This window comes from Meleagris gallopavo, chromosome 7 (assembly GCF_905368555.1).
Source record: "Meleagris gallopavo chromosome 7, MGAL_WU_HG_1.1, whole genome shotgun sequence".
In the NCBI taxonomy this organism is placed as follows: domain Eukaryota; kingdom Metazoa; phylum Chordata; class Aves; order Galliformes; family Phasianidae; genus Meleagris; species Meleagris gallopavo.
In genome coordinates this window covers 18,078,677-18,101,367 of record NC_139410.1, presented here as the reverse complement: position 1 = coordinate 18,101,367, position 22,691 = coordinate 18,078,677, and the positions used below count along the sequence as shown (strand labels likewise).

The 22,691-nt window shown below is 37.2% G+C and overlaps 3 protein-coding genes across 17 annotated transcripts in view; 2 read left to right on the top strand and 1 right to left on the bottom strand.

The window, feature by feature from the left end:
- The first annotated feature begins 74 nt into the window (after positions 1–74).
- BBS5 (Bardet-Biedl syndrome 5) lies at positions 75–11,207 on the top strand. Of its 6 annotated transcripts, none has more exons than XM_010713710.4 (13): positions 75–230; positions 977–1,059; positions 1,511–1,606; positions 1,687–1,752; positions 3,233–3,282; positions 4,033–4,160; positions 5,070–5,205; positions 6,208–6,303; positions 6,819–6,881; positions 7,425–7,559; positions 7,672–7,755; positions 9,087–9,110; positions 9,224–11,207. In XM_010713710.4, the coding sequence occupies exons 1-13, from the start codon at positions 169–171 to the stop codon at positions 9,323–9,325; spliced, it is 1,125 nt and encodes a 374-aa protein (XP_010712012.1). In that variant the 5' UTR covers positions 75–168; the 3' UTR covers positions 9,326–11,207. The 6 variants fall into 6 exon arrangements, with proteins under 6 accessions (XP_010712012.1, XP_003207626.1, XP_010712013.1 ...); XM_019617175.3 differs by lacking the exon at positions 75–230 and adding an exon at positions 525–792; XM_003207578.5 differs by lacking the exon at positions 1,511–1,606.
- The window catches only part of FASTKD1 (FAST kinase domains 1), a 34,043-nt gene continuing 16,225 nt past the window's right edge, over positions 4,874–22,691 (bottom strand). For 6 of the 10 annotated variants that reach the window (XR_014884565.1, XR_014884568.1, XR_014884571.1 and 3 more), the window contains 2 exons: positions 17,399–22,009; positions 10,243–16,173 (listed from right to left, as the gene is read on the bottom strand). Coding sequence is in view for 2 of the 10 variants with exons in the window: in XM_085228888.1 (XP_085085014.1) it covers positions 21,920–22,009 (90 nt within the window). In the remaining 8 variants the exon portion in view is untranslated. Of the gene's footprint in view, positions 8,576–10,242; positions 16,174–17,398; positions 22,010–22,691 lie in introns of those variants that run through there. The other 4 variants (XR_014884570.1, XR_014884569.1, XM_085228888.1 and 1 more) reach the window with 4 other exon arrangements.
- On the top strand, positions 11,832–19,925 carry KLHL41 (kelch like family member 41). Its single transcript, XM_031554298.2, has 6 exons — positions 11,832–12,941; positions 15,439–15,596; positions 15,687–15,794; positions 16,464–16,649; positions 17,694–17,840; positions 18,974–19,925. The coding sequence occupies exons 1-6, from the start codon at positions 11,832–11,834 to the stop codon at positions 19,083–19,085; spliced, it is 1,821 nt and encodes a 606-aa protein (XP_031410158.2). The 3' UTR covers positions 19,086–19,925.

The following is a 22,691-nucleotide window of genomic DNA, read 5'->3' as shown; positions in this document are numbered from 1 at the left end:
CGCGCACCTCCGGCCGCCGCCCCACGGGGTTCGGGGCGGGACGGGAGAACGGGCACCGCCCCCTCCAGGTCGGTAGCCAATCCCGAGCGCTGCGGGAGCGCGCGGCAGCGCCCCCGTTGCCACAGCGGCGCGAGGTGTCGCCGGAGGGAAGGGAAGCAGCGGACAGCCATGAGCGCCGTGCTTGACGTGCTGTGGGAGGACAGAGATGTCCGGTTCGACATCTCCCCGCAGTGAGTGCCTGCTTGCCTGCCCCGCCCTTACAGCGGGACTGTGGGGACTCGACCAGACGGCCGGAGTTATCGCTGCCTGTCGATAAACTGGGTAGAGGCCGCTCTGAGCGGCGCAGTGCGTGCTGGGACGTCCTCGGTGTGATGGCTGCTCCGTCACGTGACGCGGAGGGGCGGAAAGAGGAGGCGGGGTGGGCTGTGCTGTGCGGCTGAGGTGCCGCGAGGTGGCGCTATTGTCTGTTAAAAACAAACACCCGAACGTAGCTATAAGCTATAAGTTGGAGGGGTGTTGTTGTCTGGCGTCGGGAAGTCAAAGTAAAAGGGGAATTCACGTCACGGGAATGCTTTTGTTTTTGTAATGTCTGTGTAGTGGGCCCAAAATTACGGCAGGAGACGTTGAGATCCACAAGAGCTCTTTGCTTTTCTACCCTGCCCTCACGTGCCTTCTCCCAGTGTTCGGGTGCAGTTTGCTTATCACACTTCCTACACGGCTATTTACTGTTACAATTTAAGAATAAAGATATCGGTATTTTTCATGTGTTCTATGTGGCAGTGACGACTTCAGGTATGTGTGGTTGATTTGTGTGTGCGTGCAGATGTGCATTTGCTGTAAGGTGATGCACCAAGCAAAGGGAAAAAGGGAAGTGAGTGAGGAAATGTAAATAGCCCTTCCTGGGAGAATAAATACAATCTTTCATTAATTTGGTTTTTTTTTTTTTTTAATTAATTTATTTATTTTCCTTTTTTAGGCAAATGAAAATGAGATCTGGAGAAGTCCTTATAGACTGCCTGGAGTCCATTGAAGATACCAAAGGAAACAATGGAGATAGAGGTACCTACTTGCTCAGGAAAACTGTAACCTTCCTGGTAGTTAATCTACATCTGTTTCAGAAAATGAACCCTTCTGTTTCACAGATCTGTTTCTGCTGGGAGTATTTTCAAATAGTATCTCATTCAGTTATGGAAGGTATAAGTGTGTAGGGCTGCCAGCATGCTCAGTGACCCTTCCTGTGGCTGGATGTGCTGCTGAATTGGAGAAGTTTGCATGTGACATAAAGAGGCAAGGTTATTCATGAAGTCAGCTGGGCTCTTAATGCACTGTCTGCCCTTCCTCCCCTCTCAGAGCAGCAGTGTGCTAATTGTGTCTCTGCTTTTTTACAGTCAGGTGGATATGGAATCAATTACTGTTTGGTCTTTGGTTTTGAGGAGTGCTGGTATACATAGAGGTTCTTTCATTTGTTCCTTCTTGCTGGATTTGTTCTCCTGGTATTAAAAAAAAATAGGGCAATGGAAGACGAATAGAGATTGTCCTGCAGGGATATCCTCTTTTTCTTCTTCCTGGCAAGAGGAAGGAATATTATGGTGTTGCAAAACTAGAGGTAAATATTTACCGCAGAATTGAATGTTTACTTTAATGGTAGCTATTCAGATTAAAACTATTTACACCCTTTATTTCCAGGTAGACTGCTTGTGACAAATTTGAGGATTATTTGGCGCTCATTGTCTCTGCCCAGAGTTAATCTCTGTAAGTATTATCTTCTATTAAACAATTGAAAATATGCTGTTTCCTTTGTGACGGCATGCTATATGTTCACAATACCATAGATTGCACTCCAGAATAGTAAAATCTTGGCCTGCTGTTTTTATACAGTCTGAAATAAACTGTTACTGATGAATCTGTCTGTAATATGGAAACTGTTATTTTAATTCCTAGCAAAATGTTAATATTCAATGGCAATTTATCAGGACAGAAATTGAAGAGTATTTTAGACGTCCCTTTTGCTTAACCTGTCTGGAACTTTCTTGTTTTATTTTTTTCTAGAAAGAAACATAAGTTTGAGTTTCTTCATATTTTGCATTACTTAAACCTTGTGTTGTTGCCTGTTTAATTCACATACGGTTTTTATTCCCCAGAAGTACCTACCTTTTCAAATTTACTATTGTGAGATCTGAATAAGCTTCTAATTTTAACTGTGTGAGTAGCCAGCTAGTTTACTGGAATTTAGTTTGCTGAAGTAGGGCCAAGATGCACTTACTCAGTACCCAGATCATTTCCAGGGCTCAGTTCCTGAAAGTCAGTCAGTAATTAAATCTGTTCTGCTCCTAAGCAGTGCAAACTATGGTCTCTGACTGCTTGTTCTTCTGTATGTGCTCTCTCATACATGTGCACATGTGTAAGTGCACAACACAAACATGCTGCCAGAACTGAGCTTTTGGAGATGCAAAATCTTGCAGAAGCAAATCCCATTTCTCTCTCTTTTTTCAGAATCTGGCTGATTTGTGGTAAATTGTAATAATTGGTATCAGTAGATTTAGCCCAGCACCACTTAATAGCTTCAATTTTATGTAGAATGTCAAGGATGAGTTCTCTGTTTCTATTTTGTATCAGAACATTGCTGTAGAAGATGCAAAATGAAATTTATACCTTGTTTTCCCTCTTCTCATTTCTTCTCCTCTTATCCTTTCTATTTTGCTGCTGTTTTTTCTTTGACCCTCCTTAATTCTTTTTTTTTCCCCACAAAGTATTATATTGCTGTAGAAATGTTTATTTTTAAGGGTAAAATCTAAGTGTGACTTCATGATGAAATGGGCTGCCTTGTAGCGTATTACTGATAGGATGAGAGGCAGCTGAACAGTTGAAACAAGAGAAACTGATTAGATATTAGGAAAAAATGTTCACCACAATGGCAGACTGACAGTGGTACAAGCTTCCAGAGTGACTCTGGAAATATTCAGATTTGGAAATACCTCCTTACTTCTTTGGAAATACTCGAAACTGAGCTGAACGCTACCTTGAGCATCCAGATGGAATTAGTTCTGCTTTGAGAAGAGCATTGCAGCAGATGACCTCCTGAGGTCTTTGATTTTATGATGAGAGCCCAGATGGTTAACCACAGTATGGAATTCTTGAGAACAGCACCCGAAGCTACAAAATTCAGTATTGTGCTTCATAAATTTGAGTACAGTTTTTCTCAAAACAGTTATTTTTTTTTCTTCCCATTTAGCTGTTGGTTACAACTGCATTATAAATATAACTACAAGAACTGCCAACTCAGTAAGTTTCAAAAAATACTTTTTAAAGTACTGAAAAAAGGTGTTATTTGTTATTTTTATTTATTTCAGCATGTTTATTTGCAGAAAAAGCAATAAAGGAATTTAGTTTGGGAGAGTCTTACATATTTGTATACTTAGTTCCCTAAGGTAGTAAAACTCATGTAATCACACTGTCTTGTGATTTTTCTCTGTTCTTGATAAGTGAAATGCCTGTTGTTGTGTCTACTGCTAACAAAAATGTAGAAACAGTAACTTCGTCCAAGAAAGCTCTCAAATGCATAGCCTGATTGCATGCAACTGTGAAGCCATTTGTTTGGCAAGTAGCAAAGAAGTAGCATGGAGATTTTGTAGGTTCCTCAGGCAGCCACATGGTAGATGCCAACTCACCAACTGGTCTATGTACGGCATGGCTGCTCAGCACACTCATCACCCTTGGCTGGCACAACTCTCCTATTCCCCTGGCACAGCTACTGAGGTAGGTAACAGACAGGATGCAGAGCCAGGGCATTTTGGAGCAAAAAGGATGGTGACTGGATGATAAGAAGCAAATACTACAAATGTATGGCAGCCAGGCTTCATTAGTTCTGCTGATGGAAATGGTAGCTCCCAGTGGCGGTGGAAAAAGAAAGAAATGAAAGACAACAGTAAATCGCTAGACAACAGTAGATCAGTGGTAGAATCAGGATTAAAAACCGCTGGATGTGTGAGCTACAATGCTGTCAAAATATTAAATTTCAAATTTTCCTTACAGAAATTACGGGGACAGACAGAAGCTCTGTATATATTGACTAAATGTAATAATACACGATTTGAGTTCATATTTACCAATGTTGTTCCTGGGAGTCCCAGACTCTTCACTTCAGTTATTGCTGTGCACAGGTATCATACTTAAAATAGTGTTTGTTCATTTATGAAATTCAGTGGATTAAATACATGGGATTACTACTACTGGTGGACTATCCATATTTAACATTGACAAACTTTCCAAAAGAGGACAACGCAATCTTTAGAAAGAGGAGAGAGAATGCTCACAAATTCTACTAGATAACTGTACGTAAAGAGAATTAATGTATGTCAATAGGGTCATGGATTAAAGCATTCACCCTTTGAATATAAGCTGAATAAATTAAATTACAAAAAAACTAATTTAAGCATGCATTTTGATTCATCATTTATGTCTATAATCCATGTCTGTGATTGTTGATCATGTAGTGGAAGTGGGAGTTCTAAAGATAATTTAAGTCTGACTAAAACTCTGATTTGAGATGGATGTTTCTTTCCTACCTAAAGGTAAGCCACCTGAATGAATGTCTGCATAGTACACTACTGTTGCTTTCTATTTAAGAGCTATGGAGTACAGATAATAGTACATATTATTAGGTGTTGGTGTTTGAGTACATATAATTAGATGTTTTTGACTAAACTAGCAATGAAAAATAAGCTGTTTTTTATGTCCATACTCTATATAACATGGGAGCAATTTATGCTTTGCAGTACAGGTTGGGACATGACAATCTTAAGGAAAAGAAACAACATGAACAATATAGGAGTTTAAACAGATGACAGAAGAAACCAAAACAGTAACAAAAAAAAAAAACTCTTCTAAGTTTAATTTGATTAAGGAGAACTGAAACACAACGGTTTACACTGATGAAGATTTAATAGTACTCTTGTTTCTGTGCAATCAGGAAAGTTGAAAATGTAACATTTCACATTGTTGCTAAAACATGCACTGAAAGGTAATAAAAAAATACTGAAATTGTAACATTGTGTTTTTTACCTTTTCAGAGCTTATGAAACTTCGAAAATGTATCGTGATCTGAAGCTGAGAAGTGCTTTGATTCAGAACAAGCAACTGAGGTTGTTGCCACAAGAACAAATATATGATAAAATCAATGGAGTGTGGAATTTATCAAGTGACCAGGTAAAGTGAAAAGTGAGACTGCGTTGACTGCAATGAAGTTAAAATGTTTCAGCTTTCATCTAGCAACTGTACTACTATAGTTTTGTAACCTCAGAAGCAATCCTCTTCAGCTCGTTAGCTATTGCATGCAGAAAAGCTGACTTCATATATTTACCATTCAGCACAGTGAAGTTCTTTTCTTGGCAGACAAAGTCTACGTGACTCAGCTAATGTGCAAGGAACTAGATATGCAGCTTCTGTTAATAAAAGATATTTATGAGTGTGAAGCTCTGTATCATCCTGAAAGACAATCTTGCTGTTTCCAAAGTGCTCTGCTGCATGTTTGTATGTCTACTTGCAGCCTTGACTACTTTGTAAGACTATATTGTCTTTCGATTACTGGAAATTGAAAATATTGGAATGGGGATCTAGGTCTTAAAATGTGCAGTGATAAAGACTTCAAGGAGAAAATTGAAACTATTTCCATTATTACACATGGAACTAGTTACAGGTATTATCCAGAGCTGTGAAAAAAAATGGGAGCTGTTATTTTTGTCTGTATAGCTTTAGTCCAGAATGGAAACAGACTATCCTGACAAGCTAAAAAGTTCTTTCCCCTTCGTTCCCTTGGCACACATCTACACAATTGCCTAAGTTTAACCCACATGCCATTATACTTACTCTGTATGCCAATTCCAGATCTGTACAGTTAAGCACACTCTCAGACACTCCATGCACTCTCACTAGGTCTGCCGTGCTGTGATTTGATACTGCTTTGCTGCAGCAATAGGAACTCCCAAGTGATTTTCAACTTGGGTGTTGTATGCTTTAAAGATTGGATCTTGCTTCCTAGCAGACATTAATAGCATTTCCACTGGTTTCTGTGGGAAAGGATCAGGCCTTTATTGAATTAATTGGAAAGCTATACCTTACTAGTGATAAACAGGTATCAGTAATCATCATATCAAAGGGGGGAAAGGCTCAGTATTTCAAAGCAGCTCTAACATACCTTTTCTTTAATAGGGAAATTTGGGAACATTCTTTATTACTAATGTGAGAATAGTTTGGCATGCAAATATGAATGACAGCTTTAATGTCAGCATACCATATCTACAAATTGTAAGTATCTTAAAGCAGCCATTTTCAAAATGAAATGGGATAAGTTCTGGTATTCAGTTAATGCTCCCATCTCACATTGACTTAGTATTTCATGTCCCCATGTCAGGGAGAAATTTGGTCTTACCAGCACTAACTACAGCATGGATTTCTTTTCTGTCCAGATGAATTGGAAGTTTCCATTAGCAATTTGAGATGCTGAGGAATGGCTTGTATTTTTAATTTCCAAACTATTTACTCTTGTGCTCCGTGTCAGCTGAAAATCTAATGTTTGGGAATGAACTATTAATATTTTGATAAAACATTTTTCCTGAGGCTTTACTGTTTTAGAATTGAAATAGAGAGAATGCCAGTAGCCAAGCTTCCAAGAGGTATAGTAGTAATTACTACAGTGTTAAAAAAAAAAACAACAATAAAATAATAATATTTAAAAAAAAATATGATATCAGGTATTTCCAAAACAGTTTATAATGTTTTTTTTTTGTTTATTTGTTTTGTTTTTACCTCTTTACCACTAGCGTTCAATAAAAGTAAGAGACTCAAAGTTTGGCTTGGCTCTTGTGATAGAGAGTTCTCAGCAGGTAAGAAGCTTTAGTAGCCTTTAAATAGCAGTTTTCAGAATTAGATAGCTGTGCACATGAAATGCTACAGTACTGCTTTTAAGCCGCTTGCAGATTTCCTTCTGTGTGGCCATTAAAAGACAGCTTTAAAAAATTCATCTTCACACTTCTTAAAATATCAGTATGTTCAGGTAAACATGGCTGTTGTGAGTTACAGTGTCTCTAAGCAGAGCAACAATAAACCAGCCTGACCACTTTAAAGTATTTAGCTGTTAGAGAGACTGTGTCTTCTGACAGATTCTTTGAGACCTACTAAGATATTTGTTTTCCATTTATCTAATGGGCTAACAGTTTAAAGCTTAGTTATCCCATAAAGAAACATAATCATTTTTTGTTTCACTCCTGGTTTAAGTGGCAGACTAAGATACTAAAATACAAGTAATGTTTTTATCATCAAAATTAAATTTGCTATCATTAAACTACAAATCCTCATTGGAAGAGGAATGAGAGGCAGTTGTTTAAATAATACGCAATAATAAATGTCTTTTTTTCTCTGTTACACAGAGTGGAGGATATGTACTTGGCTTTAAAATAGACCCTGTGGAGAAACTACAGGAGGCAGTGAAAGAAATTAATTCACTTCACAAAGTTTATTCAGCTAACCCTATATTTGGAGTGGATTATGAAATGGAAGAAAAGGTAGTCTATTCATCTGTTCTAAATTAGATGCAATACTGTATTAGCAAGCACTAACAAAAATACATTAAATGTGTATTGGAGATATGAATTTATTCAGTGTTTTAATTTTTAGCCTCAATCTCTTGAAGACCTAACAGTGGAGCAGGTTCAAGATGATGTGGAAATAGAACCTGGTGAACAGACAGATGCTTTTGTGGTAAGCTTCTCCACAGAAGAGGGGGGGAAGAAGCTTGTATTCAAATATAAGTGGCATGCAGTTTTAATTAGCTGCAACTAAACTTTCTGTACTTAAGCACACCTCCATACTTTTTAATCAAAATCCTGATTGCTGTGTGCATTTACTTTGGGTGTGTTTTTTTTAATCTTAGCACAAACTATTCTCAAAATAAAGAGGAGTAGATAGTAGTAGTTGTATGTAGTTTCTCCACATACTAAGATGATGATTAGCCACACAGTACAATCAAATACATCATATTAAAAAAAAGTCTTTCTTCTTTTGGAATCGATTTAATAAGAGTTGGCATCTGTACATTCACCTGAGATTCAAATTTAAAAGATTTTTAGAAAAGCAACAATAATTTTGAGCCAATCCTGCCAACTGTTGCACACCTGTTTTTACCACCTTAGAAAATGGTATTAGTATCCCTCTCCCTTTATTTCAGAAATGAATGCAATAAAAATAAAATTACATGTATTAGGCTGTCCAGGATCTTCCTTCTGGGAATTTCCAAATTTTCTTGCAACCCAGAAAGACCTGATTCATCTGATTTCACAGGTAGAAGGTGTTCACATGCTAAACTTAACCATGTCTTCAGTGTGGTTGAAGACCTTTTCCGTAAAAGAAGATTTTGCTTGTTTTCTTGATGGCTTTGTCACCTGAATTAAAGATCAGGTTCTTCTTCACAAATACAAACATCTATAGCCTGCTGGTCCAAACACAAAGCTGCAGATACTTTCAGAGTTTGAATTTTAATTTCTCCACACAGAACTGGAAAGACAGTATAATTTTCACAGGCCTAAGTGAAAAAGTAGAAAACTGATTAACTATGCGGTTACTCTGTGTTCATTTCTTATATTGAGTGTGATGTTGATTGCATTTTAATACTATTTACATATTGTGTCTCATTTTTTAAAAAATTTAATAATGCTGATGCATATGAAGCAGAAAATATTAAAATGCTGTTAGCTTGCTTGCTGACTAAAATTATTTTTTTATTCCCTACAAAGTATTTGTTAGCATAACAAATGCAATGTGAAAACTTTGTGATTATAAAATCTTTGTTTATTATGTCAGAAAATTCAGAGATTGATGTTATTTAATGAAAACGGTCTCTAATTTCTGTTGGAACTCTTTTGTAATTGATTTCAACATAGGAATTACTTTGATCTTGTTTATAAAATAAAAATAAAAAATATATAATGTGTTTTCTTCAAGAAAACTTACCAATTTTCACCCAAAGAATTACTAGCAAACTTGTATTTAAATTGTGATTTCTCAAGGTTGTGAGTTGTTTCTTTCTTTTACAGGCTTACTTTGCTGATGAAAACAAGGTAAGAACATCTTTTTCTCCATACTGTTAGATTTGTGTTGTTATAAATTGGATAATTAAAGTATACTCTTTTATTTTTCGTCTTTTAATTTTAACGTCTTGCACATTCAAAAGCAACATGATCGGGAGCCTGTGTTTTCAGAAGAACTAGGACTTGCAGTAGAGAAGCTAAAGGATGGATTCACGCTCCAGGGACTCTGGGAAGTAATGACCTAATTTAGATGGTTACATCTTGTTTCCCATCCAATGAAAGACTCTTTACTGATTCAGTGAGATCTGTGTATTATTGAACAAGAGTGGCAGCAAAAGATCATGCCAATTAAAAAAAAAAAAAAAAAGCCCACAAAAAAACACAAAAAACTAGGCAAATGTTATATAATATGAACTAAGGGTATGTCATAAGAGAAAGATTATTCAAAACGTATGAAGGTATAAAAGTTACTACAGGAACGATAGCTGCCATTTTATTTCAGCTACCATTTTATGGCTCACAACCACTACTATGCTAAAATGCTGTGCAGTACATGTTTTAGTTCTGCTTTGTGATTGCCTGGCTGCTGCTGGCACACCAATACCCCCAGTGTTCTTAGCATGTGTCATGGTTTTATGATTTTTTTTTTTTCTTTTAATTAAATTAGAGCAGTGAAGCCTCTTCCTGTAAAAGCACAGGGTCCATCCTCCTGTTTCAGCCACCACTTTCTGTCAGTTAGCTGCATTTTTGCAATTTTGTGCCCCACATGGTTACACACTGCCCTGTGACCTGCTGCCAGGAACAGCCACACCATGTTGTTTTACCTAGAAATATGTCAAAAAAAGGAAACCTCTACCATTTTGATAATGCAGTATATAGCATACAGTTTTATGTTCAAAGTATTCACACATTTCTGAACAGTGAAGTACTTTTCCAATATAATCGATTCAAATTTCCATAATTTGTTTCATTCTGCGCAGCATGGATGTACAAAATGTACAACCCTTTGTATTTGTGTTGGTTGTGTCATTGAGCCAGTGTTATGTTACTGACAGCTTTTTGACAAAAAGCAATGCCGTTTCAAATACAAGTTTTCACGTCTCATCATTTATGAAGAGTTTTTCACTTATCATTCCAGGTACTTTATTGTAATCTGGCTATCTTCTCTTTTTTTTTTTTTTTTTTTTTTTTTTTTTTTTTTTGTCAGAGCCTTTTTTTTTTTTTTTTAAGGGATGATAAAGCACACACATAAATAGATTCTGTGTCTGAGTCATTAGACCTTTATGGCGTTATGTGTTAGAAATGAGTCATTTATTGTTGAAGGGAAGATGCAGCTGTTACGTTTTCTAGAGAGATAAGACCTCTGTAGTATTTTCTATAAGTGGAAAAAGTCAAATGAGCTGTCCATTCAGCTGTTGTTCAGCAGCTGACTGTTATAGTAAGGCATAAAATATAATTGTGCTGATTGTAGTAAATCTTTCAAGGTATATATTTCAATGAAACACTACCTATGGTTGAAAATAAACCATGATTTCAATAAACTTGAGTGATGTTATAACTGTGTATATCTTGCATTCAAATAGTTGTCTTTTTGTCATTCAAAGAAAAGTATGTAATATATGAGTAAAAAGCATACTCTGAGCAAAGTACAGTCTTTCATCAAGGTGCGTTAAATAGCTTCAGATTTCCTTTGTATTACCACCATATATGCTCCCAGTCTAAACTTTGAATTTTCACCATATGCGTAAATTTTCCAAATTCATGGTTCTTAAACTACTTGATTAATTTGGATCTTTTACCTAAAATTGAGATTTAAAAAATTGTTTTTGTTAAGATCTGTTAAATAATGTACATGTGCTATATTACATTTGTTTTTTTTCTCTTGTCTGTTCTACTTATTAGGTTCTGTCTTCAGTTTAGTTTTACAGCAGCTAATACGGTTTTTAAAATAATCAGATGTGAGGGAATTGGTGATGTTTATAGATGATCTGAAATGCGGAATGATTGTTTGGAAGTGGGAGGTAGACCTAATTTTAAATTATTGTTAAAAACAGTGCTTTACCTGAATAACTTATACTTTAAGAATTGTTTATTTCTAAATAAATACAACCAAATCAGTGATAAGAAGCGGCTCAAAATTCATTTTTTTAAATCTGTATCTTAAAAAATGCTGATGTATGTAATAAAAATTATTTTAGAATAGAGATAATTTATATAGTAAAGTCAAGGTCTTTTTAATATCTCTGTGACTAAAACTTCATTTATAGTCTGTAGCAAGGCAAGGTATTAAGCAACTTTCTGACAAAGTAAACAGTAATTGCAGCTGACAAGTTGATTAGCAATACTTGTATTTGAGAATACTGATAAAGTGTATGTTTATGATCTTGCTCATAGCTGTCTTACTGAGGGTCAGATTCTGCCGTCCTTCCTCATGTCAAGTAATTTCTTACATTGCAAGTAATCTCACTGATTAAATGTGGAGAGTGATGGCAAAACCTGACCATAGTGACTAAAAGCAACAGTTGCTTCTTTCAGTCTTTGACAGCTGTGAGAACAACTCTTTATTTTTTTCCAAACCATGCATCCTAAATTCCAACCTGTAAGACTAGGTACCTATATTTAGCTAGTGAGATTAAGTTGCAGAGGCTTCAGGCAGGGCAAAGCACATTGGTCTGTCTTTTTTACAGACAGACATTTGGGCAGACAACAGCTAAAGCTTTCTGCTCCCTCCCTTCCCCACGTATTTGCAAAATGGATTCCCAAAGGGAACTCACTGAAGAACTCAGACTCTACCAATCCACCCTTCTTCAGGATGGCCTCAAAGAACTCCTGGAAGAGAAAAAATTTGTAGATTGCTCCCTAAAAGCTGGTGACAGAAGTCTGCCTTGCCACAGATTGATTCTGTCAGCATGTAGCCCTTATTTTCGTGAGTATTTCTTATCTGAGCAAAATGAAGAGAAAAAGAAGGAGGTAGTTCTAGATAACGTTGATCCCAACATCCTGGATATGATTGTCAAATACCTTTATTCAGCAACTATTGATCTTAATGATTCTAACGTGCAAGATATTTTTGCTTTGGCCAGTCGCTTCCAGATCCCTTCTGTATTCACCGTGTGTGTCTCCTATCTTCAGAAGAGGCTTGCTGTCGGTAACTGTCTGGCTATCCTTCGATTAGGTGTTCTGCTTGATTGCCCAAGACTTGCATTTTCTGCCCGTGATTTTGTCTCAGATCATTTTGTGCAGATCTGCAAAGAAGAGGACTTCCTGCAGCTTGCACCAAATGAACTTATCTCAGTTATTTCACCTGACAGCTTAAACGTAGAGAAGGAAGAACTGGTATTTGAAGCAGTAATGAGATGGGTTCGGTCAGACAAGGAGAACAGAGTAAAGAGCCTAGGAGAAGTTTTTGACTGCATACGTTTTCGTCTTATGCCAGAAAAATATTTCAAAGAACATGTTGAGAAGGATGATATAATTAAAAGCAACTCAGATATTCAGAAAAAAGTAAAGATTATTAAGGATGCTTTTGCTGGAAAACTGCCTGACTCTAGCACAAATAAAGAAAAGTCAAACAAAGGGGAAGTAAATGGTGATGTAGGAGATGAAGATTTGCTGCCAGGCTACTTAAATGACCTTCCCAGGCACGGCATGTTTGTCAAAGACCTAATTCTCCTGGTTAATGACACTGCTGCGGTAGCTTATGATCCTCTCGAAAATGAATGCTATCTGGCAGCCCTGGCAGAACAGATTCCCAGAAACCATTCCAGTATAGTCACCAAACAAAATCAGGTCTACATTGTTGGAGGACTGTATGTGGAAGAGGAGAACAAAGATCAGCCTTTCCAATCGTACTTCTTCCAGGTATAAGCTTTATAATTATTGGTGTGGTAAGTGCTTATAAGAGTTATTATTAAGGTACTTAGAATCTGTGCAAGTGAATTGTCAAGACTCTGTATGGTCAGTGGAGAGTAGTTCCAATAGAAAGCTCTTCTTGTCTCACAGATATAAATTAAACCAAGGGTCTTGTATCTTCTCTTTCAAGATCAAACCCATGGTGATATCTCAGGAAAGACTGACTTGTATATAGATATAATGTTTGTCTTGTGTGTGAAATATCTTTAGGACAGAATAATATCTGTATTTTAAATGTCAGTTTTTCACTGAAATTTCACAAGTCCTTTTGTCATATTTACATCTGAAAACCTAAGGGCATTCTAAAACATAATTTATTGGTAGAAGGTTGTTCTCCTGGCAAGCTGTCAATGTCAGTATACTAACTACCATGTTTCAACTGAGTGCAAAATTTTAATGTGTATAAATCTTTAAAAAGCCAATTAATACAAACTAACTTCCATGACATATTTCAGAAAAGCAGCAAAATAACAATTTGGCATGCTTACATTAGAAACGAATTCTGTTGTATATTTAGTTATCTGTCTACATGCTATTTTTTTAAAATTTAAATGATCTTAGGGTGAATTATACAGTGTGCTACTGGCCATGGTCTGTTTTTAGGCACGTTGACCTGAAAGTGTGAAAGTAGGTCCTCTGACAATATGAAGCAAAACAGAGTGACAGTCAGTGATAGGATTCTAAAACCTTCACATATCTAAAAATGAAAATACTGAGTGTTTATAGCATTATGGTTCACTGATTTCGCAGACCATGAAAGAGCTGGTTCCAAAAATTTCTTAAAGCTATGAGAGGAAAGTCATTTTGCTAGAGGGGGATTAGCACTGTTTCATGTCCCTTTATGGGTGAAAAATGCTAATCAGTGAAGTGCAGAACTTGTTGCAGCTATATTCTTTCAATAGGTATACCAAATTGATGTATTTCTGTACATAATCCAGAGCTGAATAATGACGCTACTAGATAGGGGTCTCTGAAAAACTAAACTTCAAGAGGGATACTAAAAATTGATTAAACGTTGAGAATGCTACTTTATATGTCTAAATTAATAGCCTGAAATCCTGCTTCCTCACTTGTCCATCTTATAGTTCCTTATTGCCATTAATGCATATAGTTAAAATACTTTTCTGCGTTACTCACCTGGCTGCTCTGAAAAATGTTAATACGGTGCCATACCACATTCACTTCCTAATGGTCCTTTCTCTGCTAGTAATGCACCTGTTACTCTGTTATTACAACCTGTTACCAAATGGTTTGGTAGCTGGTAACCTAGGACAAAACCAGGCTGCCACAGGCTCAAAAACGCAGGACTAATTATTTATTGCTCTATCAACTGCGCAGATGTCATCTTCAAGACTGATACAGGAATTAGGCTGTCACCTGCGATCTGCATGTTTTGACCTCTACCCAAATCTAGCTCCTGGGGCAACCCACAGCCTTGCACTACCCTTCACCATTGCTGTAGAACTAGTTCAGTAGGAGTGGCCCATCTAATCTGGGAGATGCATTTTATCTTGACTATGGAACACGCTTCTAGAAAAAAAAATGTCACTGAGCTAAACCCAGATCTGATTGCTTTGACTGAACTTTTTCTCATTTTACATCAAATGCACTTACACTCAAGCCAACTCAGATTTTACCTTTCCTGCCTGTACGTTATCAACCAAATCTATATGCCGTAGAAGAGAAAAAATACCATATGCTAGGAGCATTCAGGTTGAATGTTATTAGATATTAAAAAAAAAAAAAAAGTACTCTAGTTCTATGAAAATAATGTTCTGCTGTTGTTTTTTTTTTTTTTTTCTTTTGCCCTCCTGCTGCTTGTCTTTTGGTGTTTTCACCTCAATACATCTTAGGAGTATTTCAGTAGGGATGACATCGATGGTATTGCCAATGGAGCTGTACTGCCTCTCTTTTTGCTTAGGAGTGAAGTCCTTATCAAGATGTCTCAGGAACTTTTGCAGCTATTTGTGATGAAACATCACCTCTTTTGCTCTAGGGATTGCACAAGAAACATCTGTGCCACTTGCTAAATAACGCTTTGAGATTGTTAATAATGTCTGGCATCTCTCACTGTAGCAATTAGCACAACCTGCTCAATGTGGAGTTGTGGAATGGCTGAAGTGTTTGCTTCAGACAGGAAGAATTAAACATTCTTTCCAACACAGAGTGCAGAACTTTTAAACAAAGAAGAACTTAAAAAAGCAAAGAAACTCTGTGAGGAATGAGAGTGAGCAGGTGCAAAGAGAGCTGTGTAGCATTTGCTGGGAGCTAGCGTCATGATGCATGGGTGGGTAAAAATTAACATTCGATAGCTCCACCAAGGGAGGGATAGCTTGTTTAGGTGAGCAGCTGAGCTGTTGAGATACTGAGTGAGATTTGTAGAACAGTTTTGTCATGTGAATTTTTACTACTTGCCTCTGATAACACTTCTGTTGTACTTTTTCAGCTGGATAGCATTGCTGGTGAGTGGGTTGCCCTTCCTCCACTGCCGTCAGCCAGGTGTCTCTTCGGGCTGGGAGAGTCAGACGACAAGATCTATGTAATTGCAGGCAAGGACCTTCGCAATGAGGAGTCTCTAGATTCAGTATTGTGCTATGACCCTGTGTATGTTTAAAATTTAATTCTGCCCAATGAGGACATATATACAGCCCATTGTTAGCTGAAGGAGCCTAACAGCAGTATTCTTTGTTCCAGGGCAATGAAATGGGGTGAGATCAAAAAACTACCCATCAAAGTATACGGCCATGCTACCATCTCAAACAATGGATTGATATATTCTCTTGGTGGAAAAACTGATGATAAGTAAGTCTCTAAGTCTTTTCATGATTATTTGGAACATTATTTGATGGGTCGTTTATAATTTTATGTCCTCACTCAGACATTAGGCTGTTCTCTTTTACATCTCTACATTAAATTTACTAGCAGTTTGCAGAAGGCAGCATGTTACAGTCTACAGGCTATCTTTTTCTCAATAAGGTAAAACTGCATGTAAGTTGTAATCTCAAATAGTTGTTTTAGCCATTTTACTTACTTCCAAGGGAAACTGCATACATGTTCATCACGGTTCTGAGGATCCTCTTTATAAGTGTTATTTCCTTCCAGACAGAAATGCTTAAATACCAAGGAACTACACTATCAGCTCTTCATTTTTTTTTTTTCTCACCTGTAGTGCCTTTTATACCTAAATGTGTGTGACAAAAACAAAACCAAAAAAAAAAAAAAAAAAGCTTTTACTGCTACTCAGTGTGCGGTGGTATTTTCTTCAAGCAAGTGAATATTTTAAGTAGAACAAGATGTGACAAGTGCTTTTTAGACCTGTCCTGTCTATCCCCAGGTCGGATATGAGAGAGGACCTGATGGAGAGGAAGAGGGGCACAACACAGAAACATGCACAAGCTGCCTCAGCTAGGTCTCACTTGGAAGAAGCCAAAGTTCATTAAAAATGATTACAGTTTTCCTTTTTCTCCCCAGGAAATGTACTAATAGAGTATTTGTATACAATCCAAAGAAAGGAGACTGGAGAGACCTGGCTCCAATGAAAGTGGCTCGCTCAATGTTTGGAACAGCCATCCATAAAGGCAAGATTTTCATTGCCGGTGGTGTCACTGAAGAAGGCCTTACTTCATCTGTTGAAGCTTTTGATCTGACCACAAATAAGTGAGTGCAATGCTCAAGCTGTTTTTAAGCAAATGTTTTATCATTTAAAATCATCATTTAAAATCTTGAGATGGTCGCAAAGGTGTTCAGAAGCTGATATTAGAATAAAATTATCAAAACTTCATTATGATACCTCTTAACTTTTAAGAGGTCCTCAATGTACTTATTAATGTAAGTATTTAAATTGTAAATAAACACAGTTGGTTGTGATATCTACAGTGATGAGTGGCATTGCATCCATCAACCTCACAACACAAACTAAATTTCAAGACCTACTTTAAAAAGACCAAAAAAACCTACTAACAGCATTTGACAATAGATAAACGAATTATGCAAGTAATTCTGTAAGGTAACTTTGGACTCTATTGTATAGAAATCAACTGAAAGTAAAGGTAATTTTGTTATCATTATGTGTGGTGCGTTCTTACTCTTCCACTGTTGAGACAGGCGCAACCTGTGGTCAGAAAACATCTGCAGGCTATTGTCCTCATTTACTGTTTTGTTGCAGACAAATCACATTTGTAAGAAGCAAATTAGCTCACTAGTTTTGATGTTAACATTGTTTCAAAGTGAAATTTCTGTATGTTTTGTATGTTCCTATGTGTGGCTTGGAAGAATATTTGAAATTATGTTAATGAGCTCTATTAATTTATTCACTTATTACTCAAATTACTGCTTGAAATGAAAACTCATTTTGGAAACTACAGGGGTGAAAAAATGAGCAATAGGAGAAGAGACATAACAACTACCTAAAGCATATCAGTGATGGTGGGAAGAGGAGACCTGTAAGAACTGGTCTCTGGAAGGAGATAGATGTAATTCCATTGTACCAAGACTTTCATTCCTGCATGAAGTTCCTGCAAGGATGGAGAAACAAACTCACTGATGATTGATCTCAGCATTTTTTTCCTTTTACTAATCAGTTTCATTCAGTCAGTCCTCAAAAACATCATTTATATTACCCAGAGCTGTATTTTGGTGCTAACCATTTAGTAAACTTCACTTATATTTGACATGTATGTTTTTCTTTTTATCCATCTTCAGGTGGGAAATTGTGCCTGAATTTCCCCAGGAGCGAAGTTCTATCAGTTTAGTCACCTTAAGTGGATCTTTGTATGCTATTGGAGGTTTTGCAATGATTCAGCTCGAATCTAAAGAATTTGCACCCAGTGAAGTCACTGACATATGGAAGTAAGTTTAACTTTAATCATACCTTCCTAATAGAAAGCTCTAGTGAACAGTGATGTTTGTAGACAATAGGGAGTAACAGTAGTAGTACATTTATCTTCAGAAATGAACCATAACACAAGTTGCAAAGACTTGTTGACAAATAAAAATGTTTGTCAGAAAGTGAGGCATGCAAGATTTGGATATAATGACTACTTCAATCTACTAATGTTCAGCCTGGAGAAGTCTGAAGAGACCTAAAAGCAGCCTTTCAGTATCTAAAGCAGGGGCTGTAAAAAAAAAAAAAAGGAGACAGACTCTTGCCTCCAGCAGGGTCTGTTGTGGTAGGACAAGGGGAAATGGTTTCAAGCTAATGGAGGGGACATTTAGATTGGACATGAGAAGTTGTTGTTTTTTTTTTTACAATAATGGTGGTAAGGCACTGTAACAGATTGCCCAGATATGTGGAAGCCCCATCTTCGTAGACCTTCAAGGTCAGGCTGGATGGAGCTCTCAGCAACCTGACCTAGCACTGAGTTGGGCTAGGTGGCCTTTAAGGGTCCCTTCCAACTCAAACAATTCTGTGACACGTGGTAAAAGAGTAAGTGGCTGTCTCTGTTGGCAGGTTTAGCCTTTTAAGTGTGCCATAAAAACATTCTGGTTTACGACATTTTTATGCAATAAAGTCTGCATGTACAGAAAAGTTTGTATATATGTATTAATAGCCAGATGAGTAATTGTTCTGAGAAAAGTCAGAAGTCTGCTAGATTTATTTATGTCACAGTAGGAGTGATGAAATATTGTGTCTCTACTGTGACTCTTCCATTACTGTGCTAGACTGAAGAGTGCTAAGTGGCAAAACCATAGAAAGAATGCCCATAAAAACCACTTTCGTATGTAAAAACTTGAAAAAATTTAGAAGGGATCTGCAGGAGGGGGAAACTTTTATAGAAGTGAAGTTTGAAACAGGCCGCAATGAGATCTAGGGTTCAGGAAAAAGTCAACCCACATGGACAAGAATGTCTTAAGTTCTAGAGAACAAAAGCAGCTTTTCGTAGCAATGCTCAGCACAAGCTTGCTACAAGCCTTTGGAACCTGTGGATTATTCTCCTTTTCTTAAACAAAGCTACATTTTGACCTTATTTTCTTAAATGCAGGTATGACGATGAAAAGAAGGAATGGATTGGTATACTGAAAGAGATCCGATATGCGACTGGAGCTTCCTGCTTGGCTACACGTTTAAATCTCTTCAAGCTGTCGAAGCTGTAAACAAAATGCTGAAAAATTCGATATGATGCAGGAGTTTTCATAGGCTCTTCTGAATTTGTTGCATGAAAACGTCTCCAGATTGTTCAGAGTTTTGTAGCAGCATACTGGTTATACTGTTAACTGTTAAACAGTTAATCTGTCTATCCAAGTCTTAAGGTATTTACTAGCTAATCAATAAGAAGTGAATTTTTGCTAACTTTTAAAATCCTGAAGAATTCTAATTAATGTTGATTAGAATAAATGAAGACTTCTACTCCATGGAAAATAAAACTAGTTAGATATCCTTACTCTCAGTCCAGGATAGTGGTGGCTAATCTGAAAACAGTGCTCAAGAATGAATGGATTAAGTTAAATACAACTAATAGGTGCTGATTTTATTCTCACCAGCTGTTTGTACAGCCTGATTTCTCCCTTCAACAATGTATGCAACTCCTGCATTCTTTAGTCATATTTTGAAAATATTTCCAATGGAGCCTTCTAAAAATAATTAATGTAGCCTGGAATTGAAGCGCATATTAAAAACAGAAGCACCAACCTTAGCCAGAGTAGGCAGCTGTGAGGGAAAAAAAAGAGAATTTTACATGGGTAATAGCTTTGCCTATTATGTTTTGGTTTCTCATGACAAGATTTCCATTTTTTTATGCTTTTGTATTTATTTCCAAAGCAAATATTTAATGGTAAGTTTTCTCAGAGATCTGAGGCCATTAAGAAGCATTCATGGAAAAATGCTAGAACAACTGCATGAGTAAGCACCTACCTAAGAAATAACTGATGCATTTTAATGTTTAAACTTTTAACTAGTAACGATTAAACTTCGTTTTTAATGCTGTTAAAATATTACATGATGGTGTCTTACATTTTGTGTAGATACACTTTCTGAATCCACTTTTAGTCAGTTTTAATCCTCTCCACATTGTGAGTACCATAACTCTATCCATACATAACTTGAATGTACCTGAACTGCAGAGTCCACCTCAAGCCCATGACCATCCCTGCATGATCCCTTCAGCTACAGCCACTGTCACGTTTTACACTCTCCGGCTGCTAGATGATGCCCACCTGTACAGAAGCAGGGTCACACAACAGCCCTCTGACTTGAAGGTCACCTTTGGCTATCTTAACTTCTATAATTATCTTCTCCATTTTACACAAAATATAATGTGCATACAGTCCTTCTATACACTGTGTATTCATTCTATACAATGGCACTTCCCCAAAGCACTCGTAGTTCTACAAGAGCCCTTTTCATCCCTTGTCAGTTTGATCAGAAGCACCATCACCATAAGCAGACAAGCATCTACTAGTACTCTCAGTCATCCCACATAGGAGGATTGCCTCAGGAGAACACTGCAGCTTTGGTCAGTTCTGTCTATTTTTCCTGGCTTTTCATCACTGCATTCATTTGGATTCAGTCAATAAAAAATACACTTTTCTCTTATTATCAAGATTTTGAACCAAAAAAAAACAAAGCCAGGTGCACAATGGTCAATTCAGAAATGTAGATGCTTACTTCTCCCAAGCTTCGAAGCACATGGTAAAAAGAATTTCTATTGCTTCTCTAAAAATGCAAGATCTGTAGGCATGTTGTAGATGTGAAACAGGGGCATAAGTTGCAATCAGTGTGAGGTAGTAGGAACTATAGCCAAACATGGCTGCTTCTGAAAATGGGCTGATCTGCCATATTATAACCACCCTACAGTTTATTACTTTACAATTAACGTTCTCCTGGCTATTCCACTTTTTCCTTCTACATTCCAGTATCTTCTAGCTCCCGACAAAACCCTAGTTCTATGCGATCATAGGAAGCTGGTAATGTAACTGGCTGATGGTTTTGAAACACCACAAATAAAGCAATTTCACCACTGATAACTAAGGCAGCATTTATGACTCTCTGAAGACTTTTCTTGGTCTCAATTTCTGGTTTCAGTTTTCTGCCTTATTTTGTTCTTTTGTGCACTCATTTACAGAACAGGCAGCTTACACAGATTAATTTTGTTTTATTGCTATTAGAAAGGAGTGGTCCAACTCATAATTACAAACATTTTCACAAATTATCCGATCACTAATGGGTACCTATGTCTGACACAAACAGTACTTCCTCCTCATCCCTCAGTTATCCCTTCCAAGTTGAACTGGACCACAAGTGTTAATGGGTGACTGCCAGACCTCTCAAGCTACTTTACCTTTCAGGTATGTCAAGGCATTACAGAGGATTCAAGCCTTCTTTTGTACATGCCGTATCACAGGGTAGAAAAAGCAAGCAGATGGAGGTTCCTCACCACACCCTCCCCTGACATTGTCACCCACGTTCTCTCTGTTCTAGAAGACGAAAACAGAATGGCTGTAATAGCAGTCCTATTCTTAGTAAATCTACATTTCACTTTGTTAGTTTCACAGTACAGAGAGACTATGTTTGATCCCTATTGCTCATTTTGTCACATGCTGGAGGACAGGCATAGTTTCCACTCTATGTGCTACCTCCTCTTCCATAGTCAGTATTTCCAGCTCTTTCTTTGGACAGTTTAATATCTGGTCAAATCTCAGTAGGTAATAATGCAGTTGCATGGCAAAACAGTCACGGATCCATATACTTAAATAATAGCTTCCAGAAATGGGAGCTTTTATGCATCTCAATCACATCTTGTAGCATATTGTGACCAACCTTCTAAAACCCCTAACAAATGTAGGATCCAGTCTCATGACACCTAATGCCCTATGGCAAGCCTTAGTCCAGCTGAATCATAGACAAATTTTAGCAGGTATTCCAGGGTTACAAGAAGTTTAACGTTATACAAAGTGTATAAAAAAATTTACTTGTAATTAAATCTTTGGTATCACTGAGCTTCATATAGACGTTTTCTCAGATACTCAAGCTGCTCAGGTTTTGTGGACAGAACCATAGAATTCCATTCAAAGTGAGGAATCTGTAGAACAAAGTGACACAAACTTAGTGCTAATGTTGCCTGACACAAGTCACAGTCTTACACCACAGAAAGGATCTACTGTTCTTCACATTAAAATATTTTATCACACATTCCCTTCTGTCAGTTTGCTTCCACAAAGTAATAGTTGCAGAGATGAAAAGCAGATACCCATATAATACAGGCTATGACAACTCCATTACCCCATCTTTCACCTGAGGTATTTTGAAACCCATTAAGAGAGAAAAACCCAAGGTCACCAGTTTGCTGTGCTAAAGTATCAAACTGAAATGGCGTGTCAGGGCAATAAAAGAAAGGATGTTTGTTTTGTTTGGGGAAACAAACAAACAAACAAAACCCAAACAAAAAAGTTTAAGCTTATAGAAGGCTTCCCATTAAAATCAGAGTAGGTGATATAGGTATTGATATATCTATACGGGAGAATCAGTATTCATCATGAGTCCCCTAATATGTCTGTGCTCCTGAGTGGGAATTTACACTGGTCACTAGCTTTGCAGTCACAGTACTACCACTCCACAACCAGCCAGCCTCCACCACCCTCTTCAAGTTGCCATAACTGGTTCTGTGTGTGCAATGAGAGTGTGTTCAATTTTTTCTCATATAAAAATCTTTGCTGAATTGAAACTCCTGTTTCATATTTTCTCCTTTACTCAGGCTATGTTCA

Coding starts and splice junctions, on each gene's coding strand:
- KLHL41 (XM_031554298.2), top strand. CDS start 11,832: ATGGATTCCCAAAGGGAACTCACTGAAGAACTCAGACTCTACCAATCC. Junction 15,795..16,463: donor GGTGGAAAAACTGATGATAA/GTAAGTCTCTAA, acceptor TTTTCTCCCCAG/GAAATGTACTAATAGAGTAT. Junction 17,841..18,973: donor GAAGTCACTGACATATGGAA/GTAAGTTTAACT, acceptor TCTTAAATGCAG/GTATGACGATGAAAAGAAGG.
- BBS5 (XM_010713710.4), top strand. CDS start 169: ATGAGCGCCGTGCTTGACGTGCTGTGGGAGGACAGAGATGTCCGGTTC. Junction 231..976: donor CGGTTCGACATCTCCCCGCA/GTGAGTGCCTGC, acceptor TTCCTTTTTTAG/GCAAATGAAAATGAGATCTG. Junction 1,607..1,686: donor ATGGTGTTGCAAAACTAGAG/GTAAATATTTAC, acceptor CTTTATTTCCAG/GTAGACTGCTTGTGACAAAT.